This window comes from Podarcis erhardii (assembly GCF_964252035.2).
Source record: "Podarcis erhardii genome assembly, chromosome: 6".
In the NCBI taxonomy this organism is placed as follows: domain Eukaryota; kingdom Metazoa; phylum Chordata; class Lepidosauria; order Squamata; family Lacertidae; genus Podarcis; species Podarcis erhardii.
This window is the reverse complement of record NC_138510.1, coordinates 42,102,780-42,122,660: the sequence shown is the minus strand read 5'-3', so window position 1 is coordinate 42,122,660 and position 19,881 is coordinate 42,102,780. Positions and strand designations below refer to the sequence as shown.

Sequence of the window (19,881 nt, the reverse complement as noted above, 5' to 3'; positions counted from 1 at the left end):
CAGAGAGGGAGAGAGATAGATTTCGAAAGCGGCAGTCTCGAGACAAAATGATAGAGTGCGAGTTAGAGGCCTGTGTAAGGCTGAAAAACAAGTTTAGAAAATAGACTTCCATCCTTTCCTAAAGGAGGAAAAGACGAAGAAGAAAAGAAAGGGGGGAGAAAGAGAAAACGCTTGGAATCTGTGCGTCCTCAGAAGTCGAAAACATCGATGATGTCTGAGTGTCAGAAATGCACAGGCACAACAACAACGGTAATAAAGGCAATTGTGATGATAATAATAATAGTAGGAAGGAAATCAAGTTGATGAGGCTGCAACGTAGTCCTTGGGTGGAACCTGCTGACGGATTAAAGGCAAAACCAGCCCCCGGCCAGGAGCGAGGTGGTGGGAGGAGTTCCCATGGCAATGGGAGAGGTGGCGCTTCTCCTCCTCCTGATGCATCACGGAGACCGCTCGCCACGTTCCCACAAGCAGCGCCGGGAGGGGGTCCTCCGAGGAGTCCCTACGCACGGCGGAAGCGCCTCGCCGATGCAGCCACCGGCACCTCGGCCTCCCGCTCCCCCCCCCCCCCACTCCCAGCCTCCGCAACGCCGCGAGGCCGGCGGCTGCCTGCACTGCAAAGCCGCAGCCCTGTGCAGCACCATTCCCCCATCGACAGCTCCCGGGAAGCGGGCGGGGGCCGGCACGGGGGCGAGGCGGGGAAAGCGGAGGGGCACCGGCCAACCAAGCCTGGAAAGTGCCCGGCGGGGTCTGCCTCCTGCCGCTCTCCAGATCGGGCTCGGGCTCTGATTGGCCCTGCCCGGCTGTCAGTCAGACTATCAAGCCGGCTGGCTTAGATGGGTGGGTTAGGCTGAGGGATTTGCTCTTGAGCCTGGGCAGGAGCGGCTTAAAGTGGGTTCTCAGAGTGAGAGAGGGAGAGGGTGGGTCGGCCGGCGGCTGGCTGGCTGGCTGGCTGGCTGGCTGGGGAGATAGCAAGGCAGACAGAGAGCAGCTGTCCGGGACATTGAATGAAAGGGAGAAGACATGCACTCATCGGATGGGAATTTGCAGCCCTGCAAGGCGGCGCGGAGAGCCGAGGCTCTCGTTTGCTTTCCTAAACAGTGAGTAGCATTGCCAGGAGGGAGAGAAGGAGGGAGGGGGGTGAGTATCAATCCATGGCATCTGCACACGCACCCCATCAAATTCCAGCCACTGCCCTTTGCAGATGTGGCTGCAGCCAAAGTTTTAATTTGGGGGAGGGGGTAGTAGTGCTGGTGGTAATGGTGGTGGTTTCACTCCTGCTTCTACCCAATGCAGTGAGTTTGGATGGAGGCATCTTCTCCCCAGCTCCTCCCTATGGCCTGTCTGGCTCCCTGCATCTCACAGGTGAAATGAACTTCAGTCTTCAGTGGTGATCAAGCCTGTCTGGTCCTCTCCTCTCCTCTCTCTCTCCCCCCCCTTCCCCCTCTCTTTCCCTCTGTTTTTCATCTGTAAATGCTTTCAAGAAGCAGAAGGGCAAGCCCGACTTCTCACCCAGCATGAAGAGGTGCAAATCGGATGAGCTGCAGCAATCAGACGAAGACTCTGCTGGGGCTGAAGATGCCCCTGTCCTGTCCACCATGGATGCCAAGGCTGGGGATTCAGCTGCCGCCCTGTCAGATTTGGCTGCCTCCAATCCAAACCCTCCGCCCCATCCTGTTACCCGGAGTAAGCCTCCTGATTTAAAGGTAAGCTTTGGTAGGTCTATCTCCCTATTGAAAGAAAAAGAAAAGAAGGCATATTTTCATTTGTTTTGTTTTATTGCTGCTTGGAAGGCACATTCCAGTTTCCAACTGGCAGACGTTTAAATTATTGACAGCTGCAAAAATATTACAGGTGCCACATTTATGAGCTGTCTTTTTGAAGGCATGTCAGTCAACCCAATGTTTACCAAATGGTAACACTAGCCAACTTGCCTGGCAAGTTCCTGGTGTGAGAATTCCTTACACTCATATAAATAATATTGGTCCACCTTTAAGTCATCTTTGCCATATTCCTATTATACAGATAATTTTTTTGTAATGCATCCCAGCACTGGTGCAGACAGTGTTGATTCAATCAGATTCAATGTTTTTTTGAATACCTGTGTTGCACAATCATTTTTATTATAAATGCATTTGGACTCCAGGCCTAGAAGTGAGTCCTGTTGAATTCAGTTGGACTTACTCTTTGGTTGACAGATTGTGCTCTTAATAGGATCTAGCACATTTGATTGCGCTCTTAATAGTATCTAGTTTCAAATTTTGCCCAGTGGCTGTTCCATAAGAACTATGACTTACTGTTATTTGTTCTCTCTGTGTGTCAATTTATGCCCAGTTGTATGCCTTTGGCATAATGCCGTGAGGTGTCGTAACAGCCAATAGCATAACAGGGACATTTCACGTGTTTATTTCTTTGCCAAAATGGTTCAGGCATGCAGCTTCGTCTCAGGCTTGCTAGAAGCCAAGTGTGAATGTCAGGAAATCGTTCATTCTGTTATAATGGTTGTATCTTGTTCTTTGGTTTCTCCCAAACCTTTAATATTGTACATGGTCACAGGTAGGATGCTGGATCTTAATGGGCCATTGGGGTGAACCAACATTTATATATATATATATCCATTGCACGATACAATTCAAAGCTTCCTTTTCCCTTACAATGTAGCCATGTAAATCTTTATGTGGTTGCAAAATGCATCTGAATAAATCTTTATCAGTGATAAAATAGAACTTTTATACACAGCTATGACACAGACACATTATGCAAAATAGCTCTTCTGAGCAGTACTATGCGTTAAGGGTTGTGTGATGAGTATAATCTGTATGAATGGTTTATTGGCTTGCGGTTCAGGAATTTCCCAGCATTCACAGCTGCCTCCTCGTGTGTGTGCTGTTGAGTCACTTTGCTTCTGTAAAAATAGAGTGATATTTATTAACCTGTTTGGTAAAGCAGTTTAAAGTGTATAGACAAAGAGTGCAAAAGGTTACACTTAAGTGGAAGTTCTAATGCTATGTTTTTGTAGACTTCTACATAGTGATTTAGTCACCTTTGGAAAGTAAGACTCCCCTCCAGACAACCAAGCAGGAAAAAAACATTTATATAGTGGAAGAAAGTTGTTCCTGTCGCTTTTCGATTTGGTCACTATTATGTCACAATGTTAGGCAACCTTCACCAGCCAGGTAACCTCCAAGTATTTTGGACTACCTATGTTGACATGTTTATGATAGTTGTAGTCCAAAACATCTGGAAGGCATCAGTGAAGGCTGATCTTTGATATGCTTGTAATATCTGTGGACTTTTTTTTCTAAAATTGCATGGCTGCAAGCTTTTTTTTTGCTTGACCTCAACAGGAGATCCTTGCTGCTGTTCTAATAGAAATAATTCTGCAGAGGCAGCTTGGAAGGCAATAGGAAGAATTGCTTGTTTATTTAGTGATCAAATGTTTAATAGAAAAAGTAGTCTTCAAGTTGTTCACTTAAAATATAACTTTCAAAAATCAACAGAAATGCATATAAATATACAACAATCGAATACAACCTTTAAGTAGCTGACTAAAACTATATCTCATAGGTAAAACTAAACTGTGCATAAAAAGTAGAAAGTTGCAAAATTAGGTAACAAAGTCCAGGAAAGTTTGGGTAAACATATTTGTATTTAAAAAACATTTAAAACTAGTTACTGCTGCCTCTGGAGAAAGTTCCAGTTACAGATAGGTAGCCGTGTTGGTCTGCCATAGTCAAAACAAAATAAAAAAATTTCTTCCAGTAGCACCTTAAAGACCAACTAAGTTAGTTCTTGGTATGAGCTTTCGTGTGCATGCACACTTCTTCAGATACCTGAAGAAGTGTGCATGCACACGAAAGCTCATACCAAGAACTAACTTAGTTGGTCTTTAAGGTGCTACTGGAAGGAATTTTTTTATTTTGTTTTGACTCTGGAGAAAGTGTGAGTGTGACCACTGAGAAAGCCCTCTTCCATGTTGTCACCAGGTGACAATTTGTTGGTTGTAGAACAACAAGCAGGGTTTCCTTGGAGACGGTTAAATTTTGACTTGGTCTGTATCACGGAAAACAGTTTGCTAAGCCCACTGATCCCAAATCATTTAGGGCTTTAAAATGTCAACAGCAAAATCATGAACCTGGCTTGGTAGCTAATAGCCAGCCAGTGCAGACCTTGCATCACTGTTGTAACACGTGCAGAGGTGAATTCCCCCTTGAGCCTTCTAGCAGCTACATTTTGCACTAGCTGCAGCTTCCAAATTGGATGCAAGGGCAGAACACCTGCTTTGAGTGCAGAAAGCCCCTGGTTCAGTTCCTTGCACCTGCAGTTAAAAGGATCAAGCAGCAGGTAATGGGAAAGGCCTCTCTCCCTGAGACCCTAGAGAGCCACTGCCAGCCAGAGCTGTGGACAGGAGGGGCAAATAGATTGACCGGTATAATGTCAGTCCTGCTTAATATACAACCACACTTACCATAGTTTGCGTCAGTGTAATTCTCTTTGTGTTAGGCTGATCAGTAGAGGCCTCTCTTACTATTCAGGCTGCAGCAACTGAAGCAATTTGGCTACAGTGGGTCTTTGTTGAGCACGCTGAAGCAGGACTTAGTGCCCTGAACATAACCTGTTGAATACACAGCAGTCACCCATTGCAGCTGCCACTAAGGAGATCAACAAGGAATGTTCATCTCCTCTGATAGGATTAAACACATTTACAGTCAGAAAATGGCCCCTGCTCACTCCCCTGGGATGCTTTTTCTTTGGCTGTACTAAGTCCAGAGAGCAAGAGCATCCACAGGTGATGGAATATATAGATTAGAGTGCGCTGCTGTAGAGGAGGCTATTTAGTAAGTTTCACTGCAGACCTTTTATTGCTTCTTGGAATGGGAGAGGCACAAATGGCATTTTAGGGAGTATCAGGAAATTTCAAATAGTGCTGTGCTAGACTTAATGTACTAGGAATAGCAGTGGCATCAAAGAAAAACAAAAGGAACAATTTCCTTCCAATTCCAGTATTTAACTGGGACACGGAACAAACTATGACCAGAAGGGATATGGAATGCTAATTATTTATTATGCCTTTTTCTTGAAAAGAACAAGATAAGAGACCAAAATGGGTGTTTTTTTTCAGAATCCCATTATATGCTAATGCATGAAAAAATGTTCTCCTCCGTTGATAACATAATGGTCAGTAATAACAATTAGCACTTAGCAATAATTGCACTTAGTATGTGTGGTGTTTTCCTTTTCCTTTCTTTTTTTTTTTGCCATGCTTTGCAAAAATGAAGAAGCATCTGGGTTCTCCATTTTATAGTATGAAACAATAATGTAGTGAAGCAGGAAACACAGATGGCTGTAACTCATTGTCTTCAGAAGAACTGTGTTAGTTTACACAAGCTAAAAAGTAGAGCTGAATTACCAAAAGCGCAGCCATTCACCCAGGCCCAATTTTTAATATCAGGGTAGCCAATCTATTAATGACTGAATATTGATTATATTTGATTTTGCAATTTTTCATAATTTCATGGTTCAAATGCCTGATGGAACTAAAAAGGAATGCTGTCTGCATTTTTATTTCAAGCAAACATAAGACAATAAATAAGCAATATATTTTACAATGCAGAGCAGAGTAAGAAAAGCAAAGACATATGTAAATATGTAAATATAATAATAAATAATTATCTCCCTGGCTGAGACTAGGGTTATATGTCGTAACCAAATACTTGAATACACTGGAAGAACGGGTTGGTTATATTCTGTTTTGTTTGTATAAGAGATAGAACCATACTGTATTGTGAAAAATGCATCATGTGTGCTTTGTCCTCTGGCTACCTTAAATTCGTGTTACTCCTCACCCCCCAATAGGGTTAAGTGTCCTACTTTACTATACAAAAAAGAAAGATTGCATAAATTAAAAGTTTTCCAAAATGTAATACTGGTAGCAGAGGACCTACCAAGAATTGTGTGATGAGTTCCTGATTTGTAATATCTAAAAACATTTTAGAAAGGTAGCTATGGAGATAATGGGACCAGCTGATCAGTAAGGAGAACAATTTCAGCAAAACCTGTCACCCCCCAAACTGCCCCCAAATTTGGGGCAGTTCCACCACAGGTATTGATAGGAGCCTATAATTCCACACCCCTTCTAACACAGAGGGGACAAATCTTGCACACAAAAGAGAACTGTCTTGAGATTTTGGAACTCTGTCTTTTGATATCAAGCAAGTACCTTCACTGTATTTTCTTCGGCACATGCTGAAAACATTATTGTTTAGGCAACCCTACCCAGATGCTCACAAAGTTGTAAATTTTAATCTGTTTTATGATTTTAACTATTTGTATGTTTTAAAATATTGTTCAAAAGTATTTTTGTTTTGTTTTTTTGTTTTGTTTTGTTTTATCTTTTTGTATACTTTGTTGAGGTTTTGGTTTACAGTCAATTTTATGAAATAAATAAATTAAGTACCAGCCATGGACCAACTTCAAATACAGCTTCCTAATTTGCACAGATAAGGACTTTAAGCTTTGGACTAGTTTTTCCTCCAAATTTCATCATTGGTTACCATATCCTAATTCTGCTCTCACCAAGTTTATTGAGCCAGATTGCAGGGGCATACTTTGGTATTTCAGTTTTCAGTGGCACCCTGTGTGAGGCCAAAATTCAGTGCTCCCCCCACCCCTCACCTTCTGTTTTGCTCAGTTCACTGCGTCAGAAACAGAAACTGAAACAGCCTTGGTTGGCCTTATTGATTAACTTTATTGAGAGGCAGGAGGAATGCTACCCTGTTGATTCTCCTAGACCAGCTTGGTGACTTTTAATACCATTCACTATGGTATCCATCTGGAGGGGCTCAGTTGATTGGGACATTGGGTGGGGGGGCAAGTTTCAGTGGTTTGACTCCTACCTTCAATACTTCAACCAGAGGGTGCATTGTGGGACTTCTGCTCTGTCCCCCTGTGTCCCACAGGGTACTGTCTTGTTGCCCATGTTATTTATCATCTATTTCAGGGGTTCTCAGACCACAGCCCATAGATCACCAGTGGTCCAAGAGCTTCACTCAGGTGATCCATGTCTGTAGATTTGTGGTTGAAGATGGGAGAGAGCACATCCATTACACTGAATATCCATATTGGTTTTTAATTAATTCAAACCGTAATACAACATAAGAAATAAAACAAGCAATAAGAATACACTTAAAAACCATGCAGCATTTAGCATGGTGGATTATAAATGCTAAGATAGGCAGAAAAATCGTTAAGTGGTTATTCTGCATCTTTCAAGTGGTCTGTGGGGGAGAAAGTTTGGGAACCACTTGGATCAGAATAGGTAACAGTGGGAAAGAATGGAAAGAAGTCTGACACACGGCTGTTTAACACTTTATAAGAGGGATGGAGAAACCATGCCTCTCCAGATGTTGTTCAGCTCCAATCAGCCAGAATAGCCAAAGGTCAGTGATGATGGTGATGGTACTCCAGCAACATTTGGAGGGCCATAGGTTCCCCATCCCTGTTTTACAGCTCACAATGATGAGAGTGAACAAGTAAGTCTGCATTCCTACTTTCTGCCGCAAGTTGTAGCTTGCATTTTGAGATGCATGTGCTGCAGAAGTGGACAGGACTGACAAGTCTCCCTCCATGCAGTCAGCTCGAGGGGGTGGCAGGATCAGGCATTTGCCAAAAGCTCATGACCAGCAAAGCACTTAAAATCCACATGTCAGCATTCAAGAGATGCATAGGTCTGCTTTCAGCATATTAAACTTTGCACTGGAAAGCCGAAGCATGGGACTATTCATGCATCCATTTTCTCCAAAAGTGGAATCCCACGGAGGCTCATTCATACAACTCCTTTTGTTAAATTCTGCCCAGGGTGCCCTTTTAACTGACATGTTGGGAACTGAACCTGGACCTTCATTCATAGATCTCTCTATTTCAGCATTGTATCAATAGCTTCACATTCACCTCCTTGGTTAAAGCTGGGTTTGATCTGTTAATTTAATAACAAAGGTGCTGTTGTAAAAATATGCACCCTTTTCGTTGCAAAACATTCAGACTTTAATTGTTCTGCTGGATCCTTAGCAGGAAAGAATCTGTTTTCCTGTGATTGGGGAGGAGAGAGTGCAGGGTTGCGTACATACCTTTATCCAAATAAAAGTTCAAATCATCTGGTGATGAGCAAGCCTTTTAGAGCAGAAGTGGACTAGGAAAAAGTCCTGGCAAGACACAACAGCAGATGGATGACCTAATTCTGCCTAAGATTGGATGGCAGCAGTTATAAGCTCAGCAACAGGATGCCTGAGTTCATAATAAATTCAGTGTCATAAATAAATGCACACCCCTTCACTTTACTAAAGGGAGAATTGAAAGTCCTATGGAGAATTGGTTTCTAACTGCTGGCCAAGCTTTTACTGATCTGCTGTCAATATAATTTTTTGGCAACCTTCTCCCAGATGTAGTGACATATCCCAATTTTTCCCAGTAGCATCTCCCAGAGATTAAAAACACATTGCTAATAGCAGGCCACAAGTTCATTTGGGATTTCTGCAACTAAAAATATGCACCTTGCAGAATCCTTAGAGTGAAGATCTGGGCATGAAGCATTGAGTGATTCCACAAAGTGAACCTTTGTTGCCAGCTTGAGGCAAAGTGGTTCTAGAAAGCAAACAAATATTCCCATTTTTACATGCCTGCTAATTTTGCTAGGAGTGGGGATAGTTTAAAGAAAAGATGGAGGACCTTTTTCCTATGAAGGTCCATTTAACTCATTGGAAAAGGCAACCAGGAGTTAGAACTGCAGGTGGGCACACATCTGATGGAGAGTGGAGCGGCAGCCAAAAATAGTAGAAGTGCATAATATTGCATTACTCTCTCTGTTATCCCTTGATCTTCCTCTGTGTCACCCCATCTCTCTCTGCTTCCTCACCTGCTTCCATTACTCTGAAGAGCTGGATGATGCTATGGGTTGCATGATGTTTGGTTGTGGATTTCCTGAAGTTTGGTTGTGGGCTGCAGGCTCCTGTTGACATAGCAGCCCCTGTGTCTCTGTAACCTTGTGTTTCCTTCTGTTATGGTCCTCCTTCCTCTTGGCTGCTGCCCAGTGGCAGTGACCATCTTAATTTTCATAGGAAGCTGCCTTATACCAGGCCAGACTGTCCATCTATCCAGCCCAGCACTGTCTCCTCTGGCCACCAGCATCATTCCCCCAGCATCTCACACCAGAGCCTTTCTTGCCACCTGCTCTCTGATCTGCTTGAATAGGAAATGCCAGAGGTTGTACATGGGACCTTCTGCAGTAGCAGCTGGCGGGGTGGCACAGGTTGGGACCCAATGCTCTCCTCACTTCCAATGGTCATAAATAGAGTTGTATTTCAGAAACATTTGGAGGGAGACTGGTTCCCTACCTCTGCCTTATGCAGTCACTGCCCAAACTCTAACACCATCACTGTATTTTTTCTTTATAAAGATTTAGTGCAGTCTTCTGAGTGAAAACTTAGTAAATGACAGCCTTGGGTCTCATTTTTCTTTTTCTTGTGTTTACAGGCATTCTGTCTTTGTAATAAATGAAGACCTGAATGTTTTAAGCTAGCAGATTTTTTTGGTGTGTTTTGGGCGTATTCTTCTCTTGCACATTTTGTTGAGTGTAACAGAATATAATTTAGTCCTTGGTGAAGTGCAAGTCAGGCTCCTTCCAAGCCCAGAGTGAGAACAGCGTTGCTTTCCTTATCTAAGCGTGACTGTATAGGTCCTGTTCTTTTACATAACTATGAAAGTTTTGCATTGTAAGGTGCTGTCATAATTCTTTGCAAGCTGAGCGCTTAAACTTTGTGCTGGGAAAATCTCCCCTGCAGTTAAATCATGGGCTCAGACAACTCTCCAGCATAGTAGCAGTATAGCTGTTCACCCTGTTTCCTGACACTGTTAAGGTGGGAACTGAGAGCCACATTAGACAGGATGCTAAATGCACCATTAGCAAGTCCCATTGGTACCAATGGAAGCTTTTTTCTGGGCCTAATCGAAGCATTGGCGAGCGGGGGTGGGATTTTTGTTGGGATGGCGGTGAAGCAGGATGTCATGCTCCAGGAAATACCCTCTGGTGCTAGGGTCCCAACTGCAGGAGATACGAACCTTCACCAAAGGACTCACTAATGAGGGCAGGGTTGCAGATGCAGTATGTTTCAAACACATTAAGCTCAAACACAGAGATTTAGTCTAGGTTCAAACATGACAGAATCATGCAAGAGTCCAATGTCAACATCACAGGAAGTTCAAGCAAGGTTCAACACTGCATAGCAGGAAGACTAGAATCAGGAACTAGGAGCCAAATAACAAGGATCCACAAATGTGTTGTTGCTCCTTGGCTTGGAGCCAAAGCTTTTCAACATAATTACATATATAAGTATTTTGTTTTGCACCCCACAAGAAGCCCAACTTCCATTGGAAACAAAAGTAGCAAGTTTCTAGTCCTCTTGTTGCAGCAATAAACATTATAAACCAGATGGTAAAAACTAAAATGCTGAAGGGCTTGCAGTGGACTAAAAGGGAACTCAATGTATCATTATACATTTTCAGTTTCCACAAATATTTTGCAGAAGCTGACTTAACCTTTTTCACATTTGAGTGGTTTGATTTTGGAATAGAATGTTGCAGAAGTGCAGTCTTTTCACCATCTGCAATTTGGCATCTGCCATGTTGGTTAAAATAATGTGCCGGTTATGTTAATTATCAGCAGTCCATCAACTTGCAAATATATTGTGAATTTGGCACAAATGTGCAAACAAATTTCCTAACCTTGCTTTGTGAAAATAGGTGATCTCCTTTCCTTGCTTCGCTGTGCACTTCAAAACCTGAAGGGATAGCAAAGGAAAATCATCCCCAGAATGGTACTTGGATAGCTCTAAATTAAAATGCAGCATTGAAAACCTATAGTTAACTGTGTTCAGCTTAGTTTTAAAACCATTTACCGTCTTTGTCTCTGGCACCATTCTGGAGATACTGTTTCAGGGTTCGACGTCTCTGAAGATTAGAAGCCTACTTCTGTCAGGAGACATTAACGTCTCGCCTTGTGGGATAGCTGGAGTGGGTGGATGTGACATTTGCCCTTTTTTACCCGTGAAGATTAGTATGTCCAGTGTCAGAGCTCTTGCATAGTATGCTTGAAATGTGTGTCCTGTGGGAGAATAAGCTATTGCCTTTCAGTCTTAGAAGGTCATTGTCAAGGTGAGCCAAGTCCCCTACGGGTTACCTGAATATATTTGCTGTCAGGCAGCATGAACAGTACCAGCTTGGGCTCTGGAATGACATGATTAGTGACCGCCTTGTAAAATCATTTATCAGCTACTGTCTGGTTTGCTATTGTGGGTTTCAGTCCTTTTCTTGCATGCTCAAACATTTGGTGCATGGAGTGTTGTGCTCTATAACTTATGCTAAATGTTAACTTTATCATTATGCCGCCCTTATGATAACACAGTGTTTGTAAGTGGACCCTTTGCAACACTTCATGCTTGCTGGCAACTCTTTCTTCTTGCCTCCTGCACTTGTTGTGGTGCTCACACAGAATTGTGCCATAATCACGATTATGATACTGTGTTGTACCGGATGCTAGTTTGATGGTCTTTTCTATTCATGTTATGGTTTAATATTTTACTACACCCTGCCTTGGGGTCACTTTCGTGAGATCATGTGGGCAAAAATTACATTACATAAATAATCCTTAAACAATACTTTGCTAAACCTGTATGTGGGATTTCGAGACATGTAAATGTTCAGTGATGTTTAATAACCTTTCAGGAGGAATAGCACATGGATCTTGAAGAACCAGTTTTTCCAAGTGGATTTGTGTGAGTTAAACAAGTAAATTAATTAGATATAAAGGTCACAATTCCTCAGGACTTCAGATGGCACATGTGTGCAGATTCTTTCATTTCTGTTTGAGGTGACATTTAAGGAGGATAAAGGAAGGCATGCGTGCGAGCGCAGGCACACACACCATTTCAGGTCACATTTGATTTTGCTTCAAGAACTGTGGCCAACCTCATACTGGTTATAAACTGTTCAGTTGGCCTGAAGTCTGGCTTAAAGAAAGAGAATCACTGCATGGAGAGCGAGCAGAGGCCCTGAAGTTCCCCATCTACAGTGAGCACATGGAGGGCCGACTGAGCAAGCACACAGGTCATCTGCTCACAGTCTACCCCACTATGGTGAAATGTATTGCATTACTGTTTAAATTGTAGTGTTCGTTGCATCTAGGCATATAAATTAGCTTATGGAAATTTTATTCAGATCTATGTCCTCTTTTTTGATTAATCATTTCTTCTTTTTTTGGTGATGTGTAAGGGACGCAGGTGGTGCTGTGGGTTAAACCACAGAGCCTAGGACTTGCCGATCAGAAGGTCGGCGGTTCGAATCCCCGCGACGGGATGAGCTCCTGTTGCTCGGTCCCTGCTCCTGCCCACCTAGCAGTTCAAAAGCACGTCAAAGTGCAAGTAGATAAATAGGTACCGCTCCGGCGGGAAGGTAAACGATGTTTCCATGCGCTGCTCTGGTTTGGCAGAAGTGGCTTAGTCATGCTGGCCACATGACCCGGAAGCTGTATGCTGGCTCCCTCGGCCAATAAAGCGAGATGAGCGCCACAACCCCAGAGTCGGCCGCGACTGGACCTAATGGTCAGGGGTCCCTTTACCTTATTAAATGTATCACACTGGTCCAAAGCAGGCACCAGCGTGTAGACTTCAAGCCAAATGGAGGAGTTATCCATGAGAAGCAATAACCAACAAGAGAACATTCAAACTGGGATAGGCTTGCCATTCCTAGCTGGTGGTGCTACACATCCTTTTCCACATTGAATTACATGGGCAGTGTCAGATAGTAGATTTATTGCTCAGATAAGTCCTGGCGTCCAGCCCACTTCGGCTACGCAGCTCTGCTGGACTTCAAAGGCCACATTCCAAAGGCTCTGAGCAAAAAACGCAGAGTTTACGCAGCAGCAAGAGAAAGCTGCAAAGCTTCTTCAGAGCTTTCTTCAGTGTGCTAAAATAAAGTCCACTCAGGATATTAGCAGCTAGAAGCAGTTTATTTACAGCAGACTATCCATTATCTATCACAGCGAACAGCATCGTGAAAAACACGTCCTCTCTCCTCAAAAGCGAAAGTAGAGAAAAAGAACAAAGACTGGAGACACTCGGAAATGACGCAGGGTCTCCCTCCTCCCAACAGTGGGCAGTGCGTACACTCTGAGCTGTTTAACCCTGTAAGCTCAGGTTCTCCTCACACCCCCTCTCGCGCTGCACCACTGTGGGGGGAGTAAGTACAGAACTTAGCCCCAACTCCAAACCACCACAAAACTCCCCATGACGCTGGAAGCTTAAAGGTTTGGTGAATCCATCGGCCAGGTTACTGTGACTGGCACAATACTTCAGCCGAATCAAACCTGACTGAACACTCTGACACACATTTTGAAAACGTATGTCCAGATGCTTGGTTCTGGCCTTAAATTGCGCAGATTCAGCCAGTTTCAAACAAGGTTGATTGTCTTCCCAAACCGTGATGGGCAAGCTACAATCCCCATAGATCTCTTGCACCAAGCACCTATAGAACTCTAGTTCCCGGCACAAATCTGACAGTGCACTGAATTCACCTTCAGTAGAAGACAGCGCAATGAGACTTTGCTTCCGGGACTTCCACCCAACTAGTGACTTCCCAAACTTTACCACCAACCCAGACACAGACTTGCGGTCCTGCGAATTCGCCCAGTCACTGTCCGCATAACATGTGAGCTTCGCCTCACCTTCAGCTGGCAGCTTAAGACAGAAGTCTTTGGTATGCTGCAGGTAGCGCAGTACCCACTTGATACCGTGCCAAGCACTCACACTGGGCTTTGACGCTTCCCTACTTAGCAGATTGGTAGCAAAGGCAATGTCTGGTCTGCTCCATTGGGACAGATACAACAGACTACCTAGAGCTGACTGAAAGAGCTCAGCATTCTCAAACTCGGCACTTTCTGCTTGCTGGCTATCTTTCACGAAGTTCGTCTCCATGGGTGTCCGAACTCCTGCACAATCGGACATTCTGAACTTCTCAAGCAACTGTTCAATCTTGCCTTTCTGACTGAGCAAGAAGCTACCATCCTCAGTTCTCGCTATCTGCACGCCTAGGTAGATCTTTACTGCACCCAGGTTCTTGAGCTGAAACCGCTTCCCAAGCTCTTTGGCAAACTTCTGCACCTGTTTGTCTGCCTTTCCAATATGGATGATGTCATCAACAAAAAATAACACCAGTTCCTGCGAGTCTCCTGATCCTCTAAGGAACAAGCAACTGTCAGCAAGACTCTTCCTGAAACCTAGCTTCTCCAAAGCTTCATTCAGGCACAAGTTCCAATTCCTGGCCGACTGCTTCAGGCCGTAAATTGACTTGTGAAGTTTCCACACAGTACCTCGCTCATTGCCCTCAAACCCTGGAGGAGGAAGCATGTACAAATCCTCCTGGAGGTCTGAGTTCAAGTAAGCAACGTCCACATCAAAATGATGCACCAGCAACCCTCTTTGTGCAGCTATGGCCAAAAGCAAACGTAGAGATTCACTCCTACAGGTGGGAGCATACGTTTCCATATAATGCAACCCCCTGCGCTGAGTGAATCCTTATACTGCGGTTCTCCTGTCGCTGTAGGCTTAAGACGGTAAACCCAGCGGCTACCCACGGCTTTTTCGCCCATCGGCAACTTCGTGAGGGAGAACACACCTAGAGACTCCATTGAGTTCATCTCCTTCTGCATCGCCTCATGCCATTTCCTGGCTTCTTCCTGAGGTAGTTTCTGAACATCTTCAAAACTCTCGGGTTCACACTGTGCCATTCCGACCCACACGCTAGTGACAGCAAACCTTTCAGGAGGCTTCCCCTTGGTCGTCCGAGCAGAACGGCGCAGCACCACTTCAGGAACTCCCTCTGACCCACTGGGGCCAGCCAGAACGTCCTTGGCATCAGAGAGCTCCCCCTCTGACTTACTGCGCCTTCTGGACTTCTCAGCCGAACCTGTGGGGGAAGATGGAGCACTGCGTTGCTCAATCTTCACAGCCTTGGGAGAAGTTCTCCCCTCTGCCTGCACTGGGTCTGAACTCTGAGCCTCGGCTGCAGGTTCAACCTCTTCCTCACCTTCATCAGCAGAGTCAAACAGACTCTCGGACAGGATGTCAGGGTTCCCATGTATCCTAGCCCAACCACTCTGCTCACAGAATTCAGCACTGTTGCTGAGCAGAATCCTGGACTGATTGCTCCACCCCTTGGTCCCTGGCTCATACCCACAGAAAATCATCTTTTGGGACCTGGGTTCACCTTTCTTGCGTTTGGCCTTTGGTATGAGGACCCAAGCCTCACAACCAAAAACACGAAAGTAGTGAACTTTCGGTTGCTTTCCGTGCAACAAGAAGTACGGGGTGTCACCTACCACTGAATTGAAAGACCTGTTCAGAATAAAGTTGGCCGTTCGCCAAGCCTCCCCCCAAAAGCGCTGTGGGAGCCCGGCATCAAACAAAAGAGCTGCGGACATCTCCCCTAGAGTCCTGTTCCGCCTTTCCGCAATCCCATTCTGTTGGGGAGAGTGCGGAGAGGTCAATCTGTGTTGAATCCCCTTTTTGCGGAAGAAACTTTGCAGTGCAGACCCAGTGAACTCCCCACCGCGATCGCTCTGAAAGCTTTGCACCCGTGTGGAAAACTGCAGTTCCACAGCCACAATCCAGTCTTTGATTAGCGGTGTAGCCTCACTTTTGTGTTGGATCGTGAAGGTCCAAGAATTCCGAGTATGGTCATCAATCAGAACCAGCGCATATTTGGCTCCGCCCAAACTGGTCACAGACATGGGACCTGACAAATCTGCATGAATTAATTGAAAAGCCCTAGTGGTCACCCTTTCAGACCTTGGGTATGTGCACGTTTTTACCTTTGCAGACTTGCACGCTCTGCAATCTAGAAACTTAGCACAAGGTTTCATTTTGCACCCTTGTGTACACTCTGGGATCTTCTTCACTGACCCCTAGGACACGTGAGCCATGCGTCGGTGCCATAAGTGAGCACACGCATCATGAACTGGAACGTTGGCACACTGTGCTTGAGCCACCTCCGTGTCACCTGTACCTGCAAAAGAAGCATTTATCACAAACAACCTGTCTTTACATTCAACACTGACTAGGTGCTGTCCATTCTTAGAAATAGAACACTTATTGTTCTCAAAACACACTTTGTAGTTTTCAGCAAGAAGGGCGCTGACAGACAGCAATGCGCAAGACAGTCCTGGAACAACAAAAGCCTGGATCGAATCCTGTAAGAAAGAACAAAACAGTGAGCCAGTCTGCGTGAGTGGGTGTTTAGTCCCATCTGCTAAACACACAGTCTTTCCAGAAGTTACAGAGGTGCAGTTCTCCAGGAATCCTGCAGATGGCACTAAGTGATGAGACGCTCCTGAGTCTACCACAAAAGTCAGCACAGCATCCTGTTGACAACTCTTGACTGCAGCCATAGAGGCTGCCAAATGTTTACATTCAGTGTCTCTGCCAGCTGCCTTCGGCTTGCCTTTCCCACGCTTTGAAGAAGAGCTCTTTATCTGGTTGCTACGGGAGACGGCCTTCGGCTGTTCCTGTGCCTCGACTGGACAGTCTCTCACCAGATGGGAGGGGGAGCCACAGCGATAACAGCGGCGACGCGTAGCAACAGCTCTAACAGCTCCCTCTTCAGCCATTCCTTTGTTCCGAGCACCCCCACCTTTGGGTGCACAGCCTGGGCCTGCACGCTCCCCAGCACTCTGGTTGTAGGCCTCAGCATCACACAGCCCCTCGGAGACAAAGCAGCTACTCCCAGCTGTAACTTCAGGAACATGGCCAGCAGCCCCCTCTGGGCTCTCCGCTTCCTCCCTGTTCTCGGCTTTCTTAGGGCCCTGGTCTCTTGCTGAGCTTGCACACAGACTCCTCAGCAACTGCCAAGCGGCCTGAGCCGACTCAACGCCCTCCAAATGGAGCGATAGCGAAGCGTTCACGCTTGCTTTCAGCATGCAGAGTTCCCTTTGCATTCTCTGCTGTCTGTCCTCCAGCAAAGCAGCCTCAAAGCCTGCTGCGTCATCTTCAGAAGCAAGTGGCATGGGTGGGACCGGCTCCTTCTGGGCTATGCTCCAGAGCCCTGTGGCCAAAAACCACCCCCTTATTCTTCTAACCCAGATATCCCAGTTTTGCTGGTTTAATCTCTCAAAGGGGACGTTGAAACTCTCCTGGAGTTCTGCCATCTCCTCCCCTGGTCCCCCCTTGGGGCTGTGGAGTACTCACGCGTACTAAACCGGCTCCGAGGATAGGCTTCTGGCGTCCCTTTGCAGCACACAGCTTGCAGCCAGCTTCCCTGCTTTCTCCCAGGCAAAGCCTCAAAGCAGGCCTTCTTCTTCCGGCAGCAAAAACAGCAGCGTCTCACCTTTTACAGCCTTTGTAAGCACACAGCATTCCAAACAGGCTCTCCACCGGACATCAAAGCAGCTTCCTCTAATTGCAATTACTGTCCATAACCTGTCAGATAGTAGATTTATTGCTCAGATAAGTCCTGGCGTCCAGCCCACTTCGGCTACGCAGCTCTGCTGGACTTCAAAGGCCACATTCCAAAGGCTCTGAGCAAAAAACGCAGAGTTTACGCAGCAGCAAGAGAAAGCTGCAAAGCTTCTTCAGAGCTTTCTTCAGTGTGCTAAAATAAAGTCCACTCAGGATATTAGCAGCTAGAAGCAGTTTATTTACAGCAGACTATCCATTATCTATCACAGCGAACAGCATCGTGAAAAACACGTCCTCTCTCCTCAAAAGCGAAAGTAGAGAAAAAGAACAAAGACTGGAGACACTCGGAAATGACGCAGGGTCTCCCTCCTCCCAACAGTGGGCAGTGCGTACACTCTGAGCTGTTTAACCCTGTAAGCTCAGGTTCTCCTCACAGGCAGTTGTGTGTATGTGTGCTTTCATGGTTCTGCAGCTTGCAGCTATGGTGTGGTGCCTCTCTCCCCTCCAGAGGAGATTTGGGTGAGGTGTAGGGGGCGTGCAGCAGGAGGAGAAGGGGGAGCCCTGTTGTGAAGGCTAGAGGCCTTTCCCTGGCGGAATGGGTTTGCTAAATAAGATAATATTCTCAGACTGCATTTGTAACACATATGAATCTGTGCCCTCTTCTGCAGCATAACTTCACTTTAGCTTCTGTCTGTCTTGGATTTGAGCAACAGTCATTCTATGCCAGCCATCTGCCATTTGCAAAGCAAATGTTGGATGATTCCAATAATAATAATAATAATAATAATAATAATAATAATAATAATAATAATAATACTTCAACAGTGAGTGCCCAAATGATATCACCTGTGCACAAAAAGGAGGTATCAGTAGGTTCAGGGGGAAAAACAAGGGAGCAACCCCCCCCCAAAGCCCAGTGAGAATTTATCGTGTTCAGGGGGCATAGAATGCTAATGCTATCTGTTGGGGAGAGAACTGGAAAACTTAGTTGTTGGTGTAATGGAGTATCCTGGAAGAAGATGAAGACATGGCTGGCTAGCTGGCTGGCACTTTGAACAGGAGCACTCCACAATGAAACATTTTGTGACAGGTCCCACTTGTCTTGACTAAGTTCCATTGGAAGCAGTGGGTCTTGAGTTAGTTGCAACTGACTTGTCGCATTGGGTTCGGTGGGACTTATCTAGGACTCACGTTAGCTACATTTGGGCCCAGTGTGGTGTAGTGGTTAAAGTGCTGGACTAGAAGTTGGGAGGTCAGGGTTCAAATCTCCAGTCATGAAGCTTGCTGTGTGACTTTGGACCAACCACAATCTCTACCTCTACTGATCTACCTCATAGGGTTGTTGTTGAGATAAAAAAAAAAGGAAAAAAGGACAGCTTTGGGGTGAAAGATGGGTTATTAATTTAATAATAAACACACACACACACACACACACACACACACACACACACTTCATTTCTTTTCAACCAAGACTCTTGTTTGTACAGGAAGTGCTTTCACCTTTAAGTCATGGGGGAGGGGCTTACTGAAACAGTGATTTTTTTGAACTGAAGGTTGTATCTATGGCCGGAATCTTTCTTTTGATGTGGTAATTACCCAGAGCAAACACCACCACCACAATCTTTATCATTATTTACCAATGTTGGTTTCATGTCATAAATACACTATTTTGTTTGTCTGCCCCCCAGTGGTAAAAATCAGTATTTACTAGGTTGGGTCAAATTCTGCCTTTTGAATTTTTTCTGCTTTGCCATTATAATTATTTACTGTTGTTACATGAGAGTGTACACACATAAACCATGAAATTGCTGCCATAAGATCACTTCACGGTGACTTTACCGTGTCAAAAGTTATCATGAGTTTGGGCCTTGAGAGCAAGCCCTGCAAGCTGTTCCAATAAAACCACATTTAAATATGTACCTTGAAGTCCATTTTACAATTATTATTTTTAATTATGTCAGTTATTTAGCCAGAACAATAAATTAGATTATCCAAAGGGACAGAAGGTTTAGGTGTCTGCCTCTACATATATGTAAAATATCTCTGTAAATGTGTGCAATACACGGAAACAGACTCCTACACTTTTGTCACTAGCAGTACGCATTGGTAATTTGTCTAAAATTTTCATTTGCATTGTTTGGAAATTGAGTCACGTTTCATGCTTTGAAGGCTGTTATTGACTCACTCATGATTGAATAGGATGCAGTTTTATTATATATCAAGGCTTGGGGTTAATTATATTAACACAAAAAGTGCTGTGCTAGATCAGGTCAAAAGCCTATCTAGTCCTGCCCTCTGTTCTCACAGTGGCTAAACAGATGCTTCTGGGAGGCCCATAAGTAAGTTCTTTGCGCAATAGCACTCTTGCCGCATGAGATTCAGAGGC

General features: G+C 44.9%; 1 protein-coding gene across 2 annotated transcripts in view; it reads left to right on the top strand.

Annotated features, from left to right (window-relative positions):
* The first annotated feature begins 955 nt into the window (after positions 1-955).
* The window catches only part of TMCC2 (transmembrane and coiled-coil domain family 2), a 95,110-nt gene continuing 76,184 nt past the window's right edge, over positions 956-19,881 (top strand). Inside the window, exons 1-2 of one of the 2 annotated variants that reach the window (XM_081865223.1) lie at positions 956-1,097; positions 1,482-1,703. In XM_081865223.1, the coding sequence (XP_081721349.1) occupies positions 1,515-1,703 (189 nt within the window). In that variant the 5' untranslated portion in view covers positions 956-1,097; positions 1,482-1,514. The remainder of the gene's footprint in view (positions 1,098-1,481; positions 1,704-19,881) is intronic. The other variant, XM_081865226.1, reaches the window with a different exon arrangement.